Source organism: Caretta caretta, chromosome 6 (assembly GCF_965140235.1).
Source record: "Caretta caretta isolate rCarCar2 chromosome 6, rCarCar1.hap1, whole genome shotgun sequence".
In the NCBI taxonomy this organism is placed as follows: Eukaryota; Metazoa; Chordata; order Testudines; family Cheloniidae; genus Caretta; species Caretta caretta.
This window is the reverse complement of record NC_134211.1, coordinates 98,588,940-98,603,369: the sequence shown is the minus strand read 5'-3', so window position 1 is coordinate 98,603,369 and position 14,430 is coordinate 98,588,940. Positions and strand designations below refer to the sequence as shown.

At 41.9% G+C, this 14,430-nt stretch overlaps 1 protein-coding gene and 1 long non-coding RNA gene across 9 annotated transcripts in view; one reads left to right on the top strand and one right to left on the bottom strand.

Annotated features, from left to right (window-relative positions):
• Positions 1–14,430, top strand: part of EML5 (EMAP like 5) — a 295,572-nt gene that overhangs the window by 109,729 nt on the left and 171,413 nt on the right. For all 8 annotated transcript variants that reach the window (XR_012669025.1, XM_048854106.2, XM_048854105.2 and 5 more), the window contains exons 10-11: positions 4,215–4,427; positions 9,493–9,660. Coding sequence is in view for 7 of the 8 variants with exons in the window: in XM_048854106.2 (XP_048710063.1) it covers positions 4,215–4,427; positions 9,493–9,660 (381 nt within the window). In the remaining variant the exon portion in view is untranslated. The remainder of the gene's footprint in view (positions 1–4,214; positions 4,428–9,492; positions 9,661–14,430) is intronic.
• On the bottom strand, positions 1,015–10,160 carry LOC142072572 (uncharacterized). The gene is made up of 2 exons (XR_012669026.1): positions 9,757–10,160; positions 1,015–1,710 (listed from the first exon to the last, which is right to left on the bottom strand). It is a non-coding gene; the product is annotated as an uncharacterized LOC142072572 (long non-coding RNA).

Genomic DNA, 14,430 nt, shown 5'->3' with positions numbered 1-14,430 from the left:
TAAACGTGCAATCTCTGCTGTCCATGCTCCTATTCAATAGTTACAATACAGGTAAGTAACCATCTTTTTTTACATTTGGATGCTCTCTTTTACCAGGGTTTTATGAGCTCGTGTTAAATAGCTGCATACTTTTTGTGCTTGAAAAGATCAAGAGCTCCCGTATCAGCAGATTCATACATTTTTTAGAACTAGATTTTTGCAACCCTACTGATGAAGTTAACTTATATGAGCTTTTGCAATAAGTAATTTGTATCTATTTAAAACCATCAGAATGCAAATAAAATCTGGAAATATAAGACTGGGTAATTATCTAGTGAACTGAAGTTTTGGAAAAAGAATACTTTGATACAGAGATACAACTATTAGTCTGGGAGCATAATGTAGTAAAATCTCATTCCATGGGCAAGTTAGTGATTAAAAGGTAAGGGAAGTGTCATTTGTTTTGTAGAATTTACAGAATCATAATTTCAGTGGTATCACCCTCTAGATTAGGGCAGAGGGACTCCCCCACACCTCAGCTACCAGCTCCAGGTCCTCTAATTCATGGAAATTATGATAATACAATGTCTCAAAATATTAGTTGAATTAGGTATATATTAGAATCTGGAATATATTAGCTGGAAATAGAAAAGGAATATGAGTGGCCCTTGAAGCTAAGGTAAATATGGAAATTGATCCTATAAACAAGTCTTACTTTGCAAAACTATACAAAAATTACAATAATATTTAGGTGAGCAATCAACGACCAGTGACAAAAGTATAATTGTAAACTTCTCCTTTCAAGATAGGTGAACATTAAAGGAAGAAAATTAATATTAATATTTTAAGATACAGTTTTCAGCTCTAAAGTGTAGTATAACCCCATTATTGGAAATGTTTTGGCGATATCAAAAACACACAAATAATCAGCAGAGTTAGTGGGTGAGGTATTTCACACCATGGGGACATAATGAAATTACACACAAAAATCTATGTTAAATAAATTTTAAGGTTGCAAATTCAAGCACTCAAAAGTTAGGTCTGGAAATCCCAGGCTTCAGGGTTTAATTTGGCCCCCTTGTTGTGTATGCATTATGATACAGTCTTTTAATTACATGATCATATAATATATTTTTCCACAAGATCCCTGCTTCATTCAGTGCACAAAATGGACAGTGCTCACTGAATACGTTGCTGTTCAGGATTTCTGTTTATCTTCCTGTTTATCTTCCTTCAGTGTGTAGCCATATATCTTATTTACTGCATACCGACAGTTGGAGTTGCATGCAAAGTATGGTTGGATCTACTGATAAATGAAGATCTTGCACCACACAAAACAAAAATTCAAAAGAGATTTTGTGAGGCAATTACCTCCTGTGTCAACCTCCTTCAGTCAAAATACGCAAGAAAGAAATTGTCATCTGAATAAGAAGAAATTGCAAGTCTGTGGTTGCTCAACAAAAAACCCAACTTTCTGCCACATTTACTTTCATTTAAAGTAGAAGAAACTCTGTATCCAAAATCAATGTTTTCCTCTGCCATGGTTCAGCAATTTTGACTCCAGCAGCCTGCTCATTATGCGACAGCCATACTCTGGTCTCCAGCAGCCTTGGTTATTGCTAACCAAGTGACCCCAACACATCCCCAGTCCTGAATTTTCCCAAAACCATCTGCCCTGAAATGTCCAGCTCTCTCCAGGAATGTTCAAAGGAGTAATAAGGCCTGTTGCTCCTTTAAAGAGACAAAAGCACCATAGAGTTAATAATCACTTCAAGTTGAACGCAGTACTTGGTTAATTTAGAATAAAAGTAAAGCAAGTTTATTTAATCAAAAATAGAGAGTTTTTAAGTGAGTTCAAGCACAAAGGACAAAGACAAATTGGTTGCAAGCAAATAAAAGTAAAATACACCTTTTAGTGGCTAAGACTTAACTTAACAATCTACAGTCTTGGGTTCAAGGTAGATTTCTTACCAATCTTTTTCTTTCCATCCTTTCTCTAAGTCAGGACCTTCTATAGAAGTACAAGGGGCTGTAGGTGAAAGATCTTTGCCTACGTAGGTTTTTCACTTATATTAGATTCCCACAGATTTCAACTCCCTTGGTTGAAAGATCCATCTTGCTCAGGTTTCAAGAACTCTGGCCCCTTGTGCTGTCCACTGATGGATTCCAAGATAGCCTCTTCTCTCTCCTTATATCTTCCGAAACTCACTGTTTTGTCCCCAGACTCAGGATGACCTCATGCTTTTCTTCCCTTCCTGTGGACTTCTCATTGCCCTGCTGATTTGTCTGTCAATGGGGCTTAAACAGCTTTCGGTCATACCTTCCTTAATTTCATTGGAGACAGGTATATAACTGCCTTCCCTTCTGTCTGGCAGAAAACCTGTTTCCCTATCTTTGTTTGGTCACTGACTTTAAAGCATAATATTATTATTGAGTATCCATAATTCCTCATACAGTATTACTATGTACGTTTCACAATTATATTAATCACCAGTATGTCATTAGCTTTCATAAAAGCTCATACTTGATACACTTTTATAATACAGTAGTATTGTATACTATCAGGTGATTCAATTACTTATCGTAGGAGGTTCAGACCCCGCAAGAGGCTATTTCCGCCATTTGCTAGGTTGATGACTCTGTTTAATTTGAATGTAAATATACCTTCATTGTCTCTGCCTGAGGACCAGGCTGGTCAAGCAAACAAATACCCTTTCCTTTGTCTAGGGCAGACTGTGCTTATGCACAAGGACTCCTCGGAGACTAACAAATTTATTTGGGCATAAGGTGCCACAAGGACTCCTCGTTCTTTTTGCTGACACAGACTAACATGACTACCACTCTGAAACCTGTGCTTATGCATTGTTTCTCAAACACATTTTCAGAACGTAATTCTAGCACATACCTTATTTGTGCACATCCCATACATATATCACACAAGAATATTAACGATCAGTGAGATATTAGTTTTCCAGCAATATATTGCATTCCACCTTTTGGGTGTATATCATGAAAACAATGGGTTAGGTGTAGTGAGTACGTCAGGCCTGAGGAGTTGCTGACACAAAGTAGTGAACCACCAATGGGCCTCTGTATTACAACTGGCAGATCGCAACTCTGCATGTTTCTGATTGCTTAACACTTCATTCTTACGACTCTGGGGTATTATCATTTTCAGGTAATCAATTTTTTTTTTACTTTTGAATATATGATATTGAAAAATTAAATGAGTCATGACATATATAACTTCCTTAAGAAAGTTCCAAACCGAAACGTATACAGACCTTCCAATGTTCAGTATTGTAATTACATATATTAGTATTACAGCCACTGCAATTTTTTTTTATTTGTACAACCCTAAATTAATCTCCTAATCTACTGTTTTATGTAACCACAATTTGAATATGTAACTGAAACTAAATGTAATGTGGTGTGCATTAAATAAACACTTTTAAAAATAGAAAATTCCATAAACTGGGACTAACTAGTTTTTCCTGGAGTGGTAAAAACCATGATTTACCTGGTAAAAACCACCTCTGGTAAATACCATGCTATCCTTGCCCATAACATGGCCTTCCACAACTTGTCCCTGTTTCCTCCTGCTCCTGTACCCCCATAGCCTGTGCCTGCTCTGTCCATTCCAGCCAACCCCGTCCTCCTCCTCTCCCTCTTCACTACTTTGCATTTAAGCATGTCAGTCTGCTTTTCCTTGTTCTGCCTGAGCACCAGAAGGGGGGCATTGAGAGAACAGAAGTAGATTTTCAAGTTTCTGCTCAAAATCATGGAGGCTCTAGGGTTTCTCAATGAAAAGTCTGTAAGGGTTTTTTTAACAGGGGCCAAACAACATATTTTCCCCTACCTTTGTTCTTGGAAATGGCTGAACCATGTTTGCTGAACCTTTAAAAACAAAACAAAACAACAAACAAACAAAAAAACCAGCCTAAGGCAGATACTTGCTATGAAAAATTTCAGCCAAAAAGTTTGGCAAAATTTTATATGCAATTGAAAACTAGGTCTTATCATAGAAAGCATTAAGCAATGTTGACTATGGATGTTGCCATCAGTGCTGCCTCTAATAAAAAGAATGTTTGAAAAAGATAGTTTTACTGTACAATTTTCAACTCAGTCTGAGCTATATCTGAGTTCTGGTCATTTTTTGATCATTTTAGCTCCAAATTTATTAAAGGAAAAGCATGAGTGAATTATTAAAAATAAGCCTTTGTATTTATTTTTAGGTGGAAAAGAAGTAACAAATAAAGAAGAATTAAAAGGCGTCCAATGGGCTTCATGGACATGTGTTTATGGCCTTGAAGTTAACGGAATCTGGCCCAAATATTCAGATATCAATGATATCAATTCTGTAGATGGAAATTTTAATGGTCAAGTTTTGGTTACAGCTGATGACTATGGAATAGTAAAACTATTCCGGTACCCTTGTTTAAGAAAAGGTAATATCTTTGTTTGACTTAAATTATTAATGAATATTTATAAAGGTTTGGGGAAAGTAGAAAGGTCTTAAGAGTTATGTAAATGGCAAAGCTGTAGTCTTAGAATGATAAAGTACAGATATGGAAAATAGTAATGGTTTGATTAAATGAACCATGTAATAGTGACTTACAGAATCTATGATCTATGTTTTTGTGTGTGCTTTGGATAAGATAGTGATTTATATCACAACAGGTTCTATGTGGCAGTAGTACACAGTTTCTAGAAATTTCAGTAGAAGAACAAATGCACTGTGGGCATTCCTTTATAATTATTTTTGTTTTATCATGATTGCTGATCTGTTTCATGTTTCATGCTATGGACGAAATTGTGTAATTAGGGAAAGTAAGAATAAAAGAACTTTGTGCAAAGAATCTCTATGAGGGCTCTAGAAAAGTGAACGAATTCACCCTCACACATGCACTCAGTGAGGCTCAGTATCAGCACACCTGATCTCATGAGCTGCAGAAGTGTCTGCTGTGGTCACACTCCATTCATATGCAGATCTAGGTCAGTGGATATTGGTAATTTTTATTCCAAGTAGGCATTCCCCATTCTGTAGTGCTTGGTGGCAGACTGTATCATTAGCTCTGGGTTAGGGGCTAGAACTATCCTTCAGGAGGAACTCCAAGAGTTCTTTACCTCCAAACTTGCACAGGCAGTAGACCTTCGGTCTGCCCATGGCCCTCACAGGGAACCTCCTTGCCCCAGGATGAAGCCTAGATAACAGATACATTTTCCCCAGAGCCATTTTGGAGCCATTTTTCCCAGAGAAACCTTAAATAGATAGTGTCCATTTACTAAGCACAAGTCCTAGGGCTTCTGAGCATAAAAGCAGTGCCAATAGAGGGACAGTTCCTTGTGAAAGGAAGGAAAAGCCCCAGTTAAATTCTTGATCAATCGGTTCATCAGCCCTCACAGAGAGAGTGCCGATCACAACACGTCATTCGTGTTCTAGCCAGTTCTTCAGCCGACCTCTGGCCAGGCTGTCAGCTGCACTGTACATCCGATTGGCATAGTACTGTGGTCTAGAACCCCTGAGCGATTTGCCAGCCTCAGCCTCCCAAGTAGCTAAGATTATGGGCGTGCGCCACAGCACCCAACGTCCCAGTTAAATTATCCAAATGAAAGTTCATAACTTCGGCTTCTTTCTGGTTTTAATCCTAGAAGTTCCTCTATATTGCCACCTTGTCTGACGAAGGGGAATTGTCTGATTCTGATTGTGTGACCCTGGAAGAGGAGCCTCAGCAGAGGTTGTTCCCTCTTCACCTCTTCACTGTCATGCTAAGAAAAGTTCTAGCAGCCCTGGAGATGCTGCTGGATCAACCCCGGAGCAGGGCCCATTGGTAAAATCCAGGGAGTGTCTCAGAAGTTTTTCCTAGCTAGCACAAATCAGGAGCTTTGTGTTCCTCTACATCCTGCTTCTGAGGACTTGATTAAGGCAGAGTGGGAGTTTACTATCAAGGAGAAGTTTCTTAGCTGGCAAACATAAAAATTCTAAACACCCCCAAAGACAAAAGACAAAAAGGATTTTGGCAGTCTTGCCAAAGTTGATGCAGCCTCAACCTGAGTCATAGACTCTGGCTGACAGCCAACAGTTTAATCTTCCTCCAAGCACTAGGGAAAGAGGGACATACACAGTACAGATTGTCAAACATTGACATTCACAGAAAGAAATTTCGCATATAAGGCTCAGTTTTCCAATGCCTTCCACTGCCAAGAATGCCTCAGATATTAAAAAGGTGCGAGCTCTTTTTGTGGCCTTGTATATACTGTCAGGTCATCTGTTTCCAGCTGCTTCAGGTCCTGCTATTCCTTATTCTGAGCAGCTGACCCCTGTTCAGCCAGGACTAAGCATCAGGGAATATGGGGTTAAGTAATTCAAAACTCCTTCCTTGGGAAAAATGGGCCTCCCCTTCCCTCTCCCTCTCTTCCAGTGCTCCTACAGAAGGCGATGAAGTAGCTGACTTTCTCATTAGGGAGACATGCAGGGAACATGTCTCCAGGCATTGTAACTATGGTCTCCCTCATAATGCTCCCTCTCTTTTCCAGCCCTTACCCCTCTCTAAGGGATTTGGGCCAGAAGTCAGCAAAGATGACTTATCTGTTTCACCTGGTTAGGGCACTCAACTGGGATGTGTAAGAGACAGGTTCCAGTCCTTGGTCTGAATCAGGGAAAACAGAGACTTGAACATGGGTCTCTCACATCCGTGGTGAGTACTCTAACCAGTAGGTCATTGACTGTTCTTGGGTGGCTGGGTGGGTGTGGCTTCCTTTTTCAATTAAAAACTTCTAAAGGTCTCAGGTTTGTCCTGGTCAGGAATGGGAAAAAATTTGAAATCTCAAATTTTAATGGGAGTGGAAAACCTTTTCTTGATTGGCTCTACTTCTTGCTCAACCCTACTACTAAGGGTAAGGGAAAATCTCAGATGAAATTTCTGAAGCTGAAGCCCAGAGCAAGCTACCTCATACTCTCAACTGAAGTCCCCAAAATGAAAAGTGTGTGTGTATTGTAGGGAGAGAGGGAAATCTTTGCAAACTCATATGTTTAACAAAAAAGAGTTGCTGCTGCTTCACAGTTATTCAGAATGCTCTATTCCAGAAACCATCCAGGCTGAGCAAGAAAAGTGCTCTAAGTCTCAAAGATTTGTTGTATCTTAAAACCTGTGATGCCATGACCATATGACATAGCCTCTGAAATGCATTTTAGCATTCGAGGAGGTAGAGTCATCGTAATGTTTAAGATTAGCCTGGAGACTAGACTGAATCCTGGTTTTTGAAAGAGCAGAGAAATAATGTCCTATGGTTAAGGCTAAGTTTTTGTCATGCATATTTTTAGTAAAAGTCATGGACAGGTCACAGGCAATAAACAAAAATTCATGGAAGCCCGTGACCTGTCCCTGACTTTCACTTAAAATATCCCTGACAAAAGGGGTAGGAGGGTTCAGCACCCAATGCTGCTGGGGGCTCCTGGGTCCCCCTCCGCTGCGGAGCGTGGGAGCTCCAGGGTCCCCTGCCTAGGGGGCTGGGCTGCTGCAGGGTCCCCTCACCCCTAGGCAGCTGGGAGCTTCAGGGTTCCCCAGCTGTTGGCTGCGGCTGGGCAGCTGCAGGGAGTCCCCCCATTGTCTGTGGCGGTTGGGCAGCTGCAGGGGTCCCCCACCCTTGTCGGTGGATGGACAGCTGCAGGGTCTGCCAGTCCCTCCGCCATGGCTGGGCAGCTGTGGGGGGTCTCCCTGTTGTCCACCTCAGATGGGCAGCTGTGGGGAGTCCCCCCGTTGCTCGCCACGGCTGGGCAGCTGTGGGGAATCCCCCCACTAGGGCAGGGGCTGGGAGCTGCGGGGGCAGGGCTGGCTGGGAGCTCCCGTCCCAGGGCAGAAAATGTCACGGAGGTCTATGGAAGTCACGTATTCCGTGACCTTGGTGACATAATCGTAGCCTTAGCTATGGTTAGATCATGTAAGAAATCTGTATCAAAAGGAATCAAATTTTGTTACTACTTTTGAATTTTTTTAGATACTGTAGGATGATTTGTGTCCTTTAATTTATCTATAAAATACACCTTAATGATGTAGGGATACTTGAGAAACAGATAACTGATCCTAGAGCCCTAGATACATCCTCAGAATCCTCATGTAAATCTGCACTTACTTTACAATCAACTAGTTCTTTAAGGGTCACATACCCTTTGATGTTTTATAATTCAAGCTATAACCAGAGCAGTCCCTTGGGTACGGCGAATTTGGGCAACCGCTTCGGCCTCGCGCTTTGGGGGCCCTGCGGGCCAGTGTGATTGGCTGGCGTCGTTGGTCCCGGAAGTGACGGATTCGTCACTTGGGCCTCAGGCCCCCCTCGGGATGGCCCTGGCTATAACTGTGTGACCCACCTAATGGGCTTGAGGACAAACATTAGGCAAGTTCACATAACCGTTTGGGTATTATAGAAATAGAATTTTACCATCCGTTTGTGCCCCTCAACAATGGCATGAATATCTAATGTTATTTTGCCTTATTCCCTTTTGCAAATACAGTTTAAGAAGTCCTTCCGATTTTGTATTGTTTTCTTTTGATAGCCTTAAGGCATTTGCTAGTTGCTAACTGAGATAATCTAAAAAACCTGTCCTAAGAAGTATTTTCAGAAAATCTAAAAGAAACCAGCTTTCTCCTTCTTTTAAGTAGTTTTGAGCATGACTAATTAAACAGCAAATTAATTTGCTGAAGAGAAATAATGAGAACGCCTGCAATGAGTTCTGTGAAGCCAATTTCTTTTTGACATATATCTGAATTTTGAGTTTGTTATGCAGGATTTGGTAACAGAGCTAACCAGATGTAATAGTAGTGATGAGTATGCATGACAAGAATTGCTTAACACTCAAAGTTCTTCAACGGGAAAAGTGGGAGCTGGCACTCAAAGCTTTCAGTGAGGGGAACCCAATTAAATATGTGCAAATAAAAATTAAAATGCCACTCTGTGATGGCAGGGAAAGTAAGCAGTGGGATCTTGTACAAGGTGAGCAAAGTGATCCTAATGTAGTAAAAAGAAAAGGAGTACTTGTGGCACCTTAGAAATTTGTTAGCCTCTAAGGTGCCACAAGTACTCTTTTTCTTTTTGCGAATACAGACTAACACGGCTGCTACTCTGAAACCTGTCATAATGTAGTAAACTTAATGAAAGCCTAGCATATGTCCCCTTCCTTTCTGCCTCTGCTTTTTCATCTGTTATAAACTGGTACATGAATGTAAAATTTTACTATTTGATATGCAGGCAGATTAGAGGCTGGGAATGGTATCATAATTTTCATGACTCTTTATGGATCCATTTTCCTGTTACAAAGCAGAGCAAATGGAATTCTAGTTATCCATATTGGTGGCATCTAGTGAGCAGATTTTTTTTTTATTTAAAGCTTAATGGTTATTTTTTCATACATTGTATAGAAATGTTCCCTGTTTTTTAATCATTGTGCTTTTGAAAGATTTATTCTGAATACACTGAAAATGCTTTCTTCCCCTTCTCCCCCCGCCCTTGTTCTAGGAGCAAAGTTTAAAAAATATCTTGGGCATTCAGCTCATGTGACAAATGTCAGATGGTCACATGATCATCAGTGGGTTGTTTCTATTGGTGGAGCTGATCATTCTGTCTTCCAGTGGAAATTTGTCCCTGAACGGAAGCTGAAGGATGCTATTCACATAGCACCCCAAGGTGAGAGCTCATAACGTTCTTTTATGTTTAAAAAAGAAGGTGAAAAAGGTTAATATAAGTAGCAACATAGTTTATACATATTCAGAATTATCTAACCTTATGCATTGATCATCCTTAAAATTTTGCAGTTGCCTGAGGTAGCTAATATCATAACCCCAATATTTGTTGATACTTCCTGTTATAAGTATAGAGAGATTTGGCAAATATACTCATCACTTTCTTCATGCCCAGGTCGTCCTAGGATCCGCTGTTGATCTCCGAGTTGCTCCAGGTCTCAGGAGAGTTTTAAGTCCTGGGCTCCTTGTGGGGTGGTATTCCACTCAGGGACCTCTGCTTCTGGTGCTCTTCGTGCCAGTCCAAACTGGCTTTCTGTGGCCTCCTCGGTTTCCCAAAACATCCCGGCTCCGGAGACTTTGTTTTCCTTTCTATTGGCCTTCGCTGTTGCCGTCTCATTTGCTCTCACTGTTCTCGCTGCTATCTCTGCAGCTCTGCTCAACTTAGTTCTCTTCTCATGGCTGGGCAGCTGCTGATTTCTTGTAGAGCCCATGACCTTGGGCCGGGGCCAGTGTCTTATCTTCACACGGAGCTAGCTGAAGGTTTGAGTTAACTCGTTCTCTGTTCTTCTTCTTTCTCCCCCGCTGGCCTCTCGTATTCTGCAAAGGAAACTTCCACTCTCCACTCATACACCTTTGACCCTCCCCAAAATGCTTTGCAATGCTTGCAATAGTGTTAGCCTATACAATGCTGATCTGCCTTTCCTGGAGACTCCCTGAGGGAGGGGGCCATTGGGGTGTGACATTCCCCCCCCCCTTGACTCCGAATCAACATTTTGTTGTGAGAAGTCACCACTTAGGTTTCCATCCTCCCTCTGACACAGTGACCAGGGTTACTAGTGGCCTTCTACATAAACAGCAATATAACATACACAAAATTGTGAGGGCAGCAACAATTGCATACACTAGCCAATAATGACTTCTGGCTTCATTAGTAACATAGCATAGCACATCCCCCTGTTGGCATAGATGCCCCACTTGAATGTCTGTGGCAAAGGTAGCTTCCTCCAGATTAAACGTGTGCTGCAACACTGTAAAGGAGGAGGCATCTGTCTGGAATACGGTCAGTTGTTCCCAGGTGTGCATCAAGGGCAGGAAAACATTGGGTGTAATCCATGAAAAATTAAACACAACATAGAGATATTAACCATACTTTGCATAACCACGGGCCAATGCACCAAAATTTTTTTGTGCCTCAGAGTATAACAGCAAATCAAGGGACATCCTGGGATAGGTGGTCCTCCAAACACATGCAGAGGTATTGGTAAACACATGGGCCTTAGTGGGGGCATATCCCGATGCCTCCCCTTCCCAGCAGATGTGTTGACCTATCTCATAAAAGCGATGTGGCATTGCCTTTTCTCTACATATCATTTGAGGGGACTCCATAGGCCACAGCTGCCAAGTGTTGCCCTCTGCAATCCATATGTGCTGATAGAAGATGTACTCAGCACATACCGCTTAGCCATGTCATTGGTGGGAGCCACCTCCCACACGTCGCGATGGACCACCCAATCCCAGATAATACGTGATGCCACATTCCTAGGATGCTAAGCTACAATTGCCCCCTCTGCCAATGGATAATTGACCTTTTCTTCCCCATGGTTAATTCTGAACAGTGGTAAAATTAACAAAGGAGGACAAAAGCGTCAGACACCCGAGGATTCCCATAGATATGTGCCACCATACATACATTGTATCACACTAACAAATTCTGAAGGCCTGAAGCAGCATGAGCGGTCCCACCGCTCCTGTTCAGGGTGTCCCTGGGCGCTCGTTATTACTGCCTTATCCTGTTAACAAAGCAAGAGCGAGAGAAAAAGAACAACATAAATGCGCCTATTGGGGATACCGAGGCACATATAAAAAAATTCCCTAAATTATTAGTCATCCTGTTTCAGCCTTGGCTTTCATCATGTATATTGTTGTTGGCCTGGTTTAGGAGGTTCTAACAACAATATTACATCCTGAGATCAGTAATTGCTATTGTTTGCCAAAGGGATTCCCATTCCACTTCCACTCCAGGCACCACAGGAGGAACAGGGTTTGTCCCAATGGGATCCAGGGGAAGCTTGGGGCCACCCACCAGGTATTTTGCTGTGGTCCTGCTGTGTCTGTCCGGACTATGCACTGTCTCCAAGGCACCTCCCCTCCAGCCTCGCACCACACGGTGGCTCGCGCCCCATCAGTAGCTCGAGCCAGGGAGAGCCTTTGGAGGTATCTTCCCTTCTAATAATTACGATCATCCTTAGAATCCCATGGCCAGCTGGAAACCCGGATGTTCCAGGCAGATGGCTGGTCCACAACCGAGGCCCACGATGCCATGTCCAGAAACCTAGGGAGAAATATGTTTTGAATTGATTGGCATGCGCCCATTTTAATTTACCGGGTAGCTGTAGCTGGTACACTACTAGGGAGATGCGGTTCACAATGGAGTACAGACCCACCCACTTAATGTCCAGGGTGTGGGCTGCTTTCCCCAGTTTTTGCAACATTACCTTGTCTTTAATTTGCCATCCCCAGATGTCTTTAACGATGATCCCCTTTGTCAGGTTCCTTCCCCACTCTGAACTCTAGGGTACAGATGTGGGGACCCGCATGAAAGACCCCCTAAGCTTATTCTTACCAGCTTAGGTTAAAAACTTCCCCAATGTACAAACTTTGCCTTGTCCTTGGACAGTATGTTGCCGCCACTAAGCGTTTTAAACAAAGAACAGGGAAAGACACCACTTGGAAACGTCTTCTCCCCAAAATATCCCCCCAAGCCCCACACAACCCCTTTCCTGGGGAGGCTTGAGAATAATATCCTAACCAACTGGTTACAAAATCATCAAAAATCCAAACCCCTGGATCTTGGAACAATAGAAAAATCAGTCAGGTTCTTAAAAGAAGGATTTTATTTAAAAAGAAAAGAAAGGTAAAAATCATCTCTGTAAAATCAGGATGGAAAATACTTTACAGGTATTCAGATTCAAAACACAGAGGATCCTCCTCTGGGCAAAACCTTAAAGTTACAGAAAACAGGAATAAACCTCCCTCTTATCACAGGGAAACTTCCCATAAAACAAAAGATAAACTAATCCGCCTTGCCTGGCTTACTTATACTGATTGCAATATTGGAGACTTGGATTAGGATGGGTTGCAGAGGATGGATTTCTGTCTGGCCTCTCTCAGTCCCAAGAGAGAACAACCACGTAAACAAAGAGCACAAACAAAAAGCCTCCCCCCACCACAAGATTTGAAAGTATCTTGTCCCTTTATTGGTCCGTTGGGTCAGGTGCCAGCCAGGTTAGCTGAGCGTCTTAACCCTTTACAGGTTAATCCCTCTGGCCAGGAGGGATTTTATAGCACTGTATACAGAAAGGTGGTTACCCTTCCCTTTATATATGACATCCTTACACTTGGCCTTTTCCTTATCTAAAGCGGCCTCTACAGCTTCACGGTTTTCACATAGCTCCTTCCTCAACTGGGCAAAGCTGAGTCTTTTTTGGTTGTGGTAAACCGTAAATGTGATTATTGGTAAACACAGTACTTACATTACATTTACATTTGTCAACTAGCGGGTTGCTAACACTTCCGTCCTCCCAAAACACTTCTTCCCAGGAATTTACACATACACATTGCCCATTATACAGTACTTTGGTCTCATTATCCAATTCATCTCACATACAGGATCCTAGTGAAATGTCTTTACTACAGGGCTCTGGAGCAACAGGTAAGGACAAGCATACCCACTTTTGAGGAGTCCGCTCGGTACAACCTCTGGGGTCCAATTGCTTCCCTCCTTCTCTCCCCAGCCCACAGGCTCGAGGTCCAGGGTGGCCAGAAGGATCCCATGTGCAATATGGGGAGTGGGCTAACTTTCCATATCTTGGCCTCCAGAGCCTATTGGTGTGCGATTTTAACAACAATTTCTCCCAATTAAAAGGTCTGGCCTTACTATGCTAAAAACGTACTGCATCCATTTGTACTGACAAGTATCAAACAGCGATTTATGTATTTATTTATTGCTTTAGCACGTGTGTCAAAACCTTAGTATTTCCTGATGTTACCCAAAACATTTCGTTTTCCAAGGTGAACAAAGCAAGTATCTGCATTTCAGTACATCCCATAGCTATAGCAGTATGTTTTTTTTTTAATTTCCATTTGTTTCTGTATTTGGCTGTCCTGTAGCTGGGACAGGGAGCTTAATTTATTCTTAACCTCCTCCATGTCTACAGTATTTATAATCCCTGCTCCAAAACCAGTTTTTCCTAATATGATGTCTGCTGTCTGAGGATGTTTCCTTGCAGCATTTGATACACAACAGTGCTAGCAGCAAGACAAACAACACAAGACAAAACATAGAACACAATTTCTATTGTGACAGTAGCTTCATGATATTCTGGGTTGCTTTTCAGCTGGTATCAGCTTTTCCTGTTCTGCAGGACAAAAAACCCCATATTTCTACCCCTTTGGGGGTGGCAGATGATTGCTTAAAATATTCCTTTCTTTTACAAATATCCTTGCTGATTGCAGGAAAGACAGAGGAATTACATCCATATTTTCTCGTTTGTTCTATAGGCAGGCCAGGTTTCAATGGCTTCTACTTTTATCAGTTAGGTAATTTCCATTAACACAGATACTTTCTGGCTTGCTTTTGGATTCAAAGCCATTAGCAGCTCAGAGACTGTCTTAAAAGGGACACAATCAACTTTCACCAGAGTTTTGATTACTT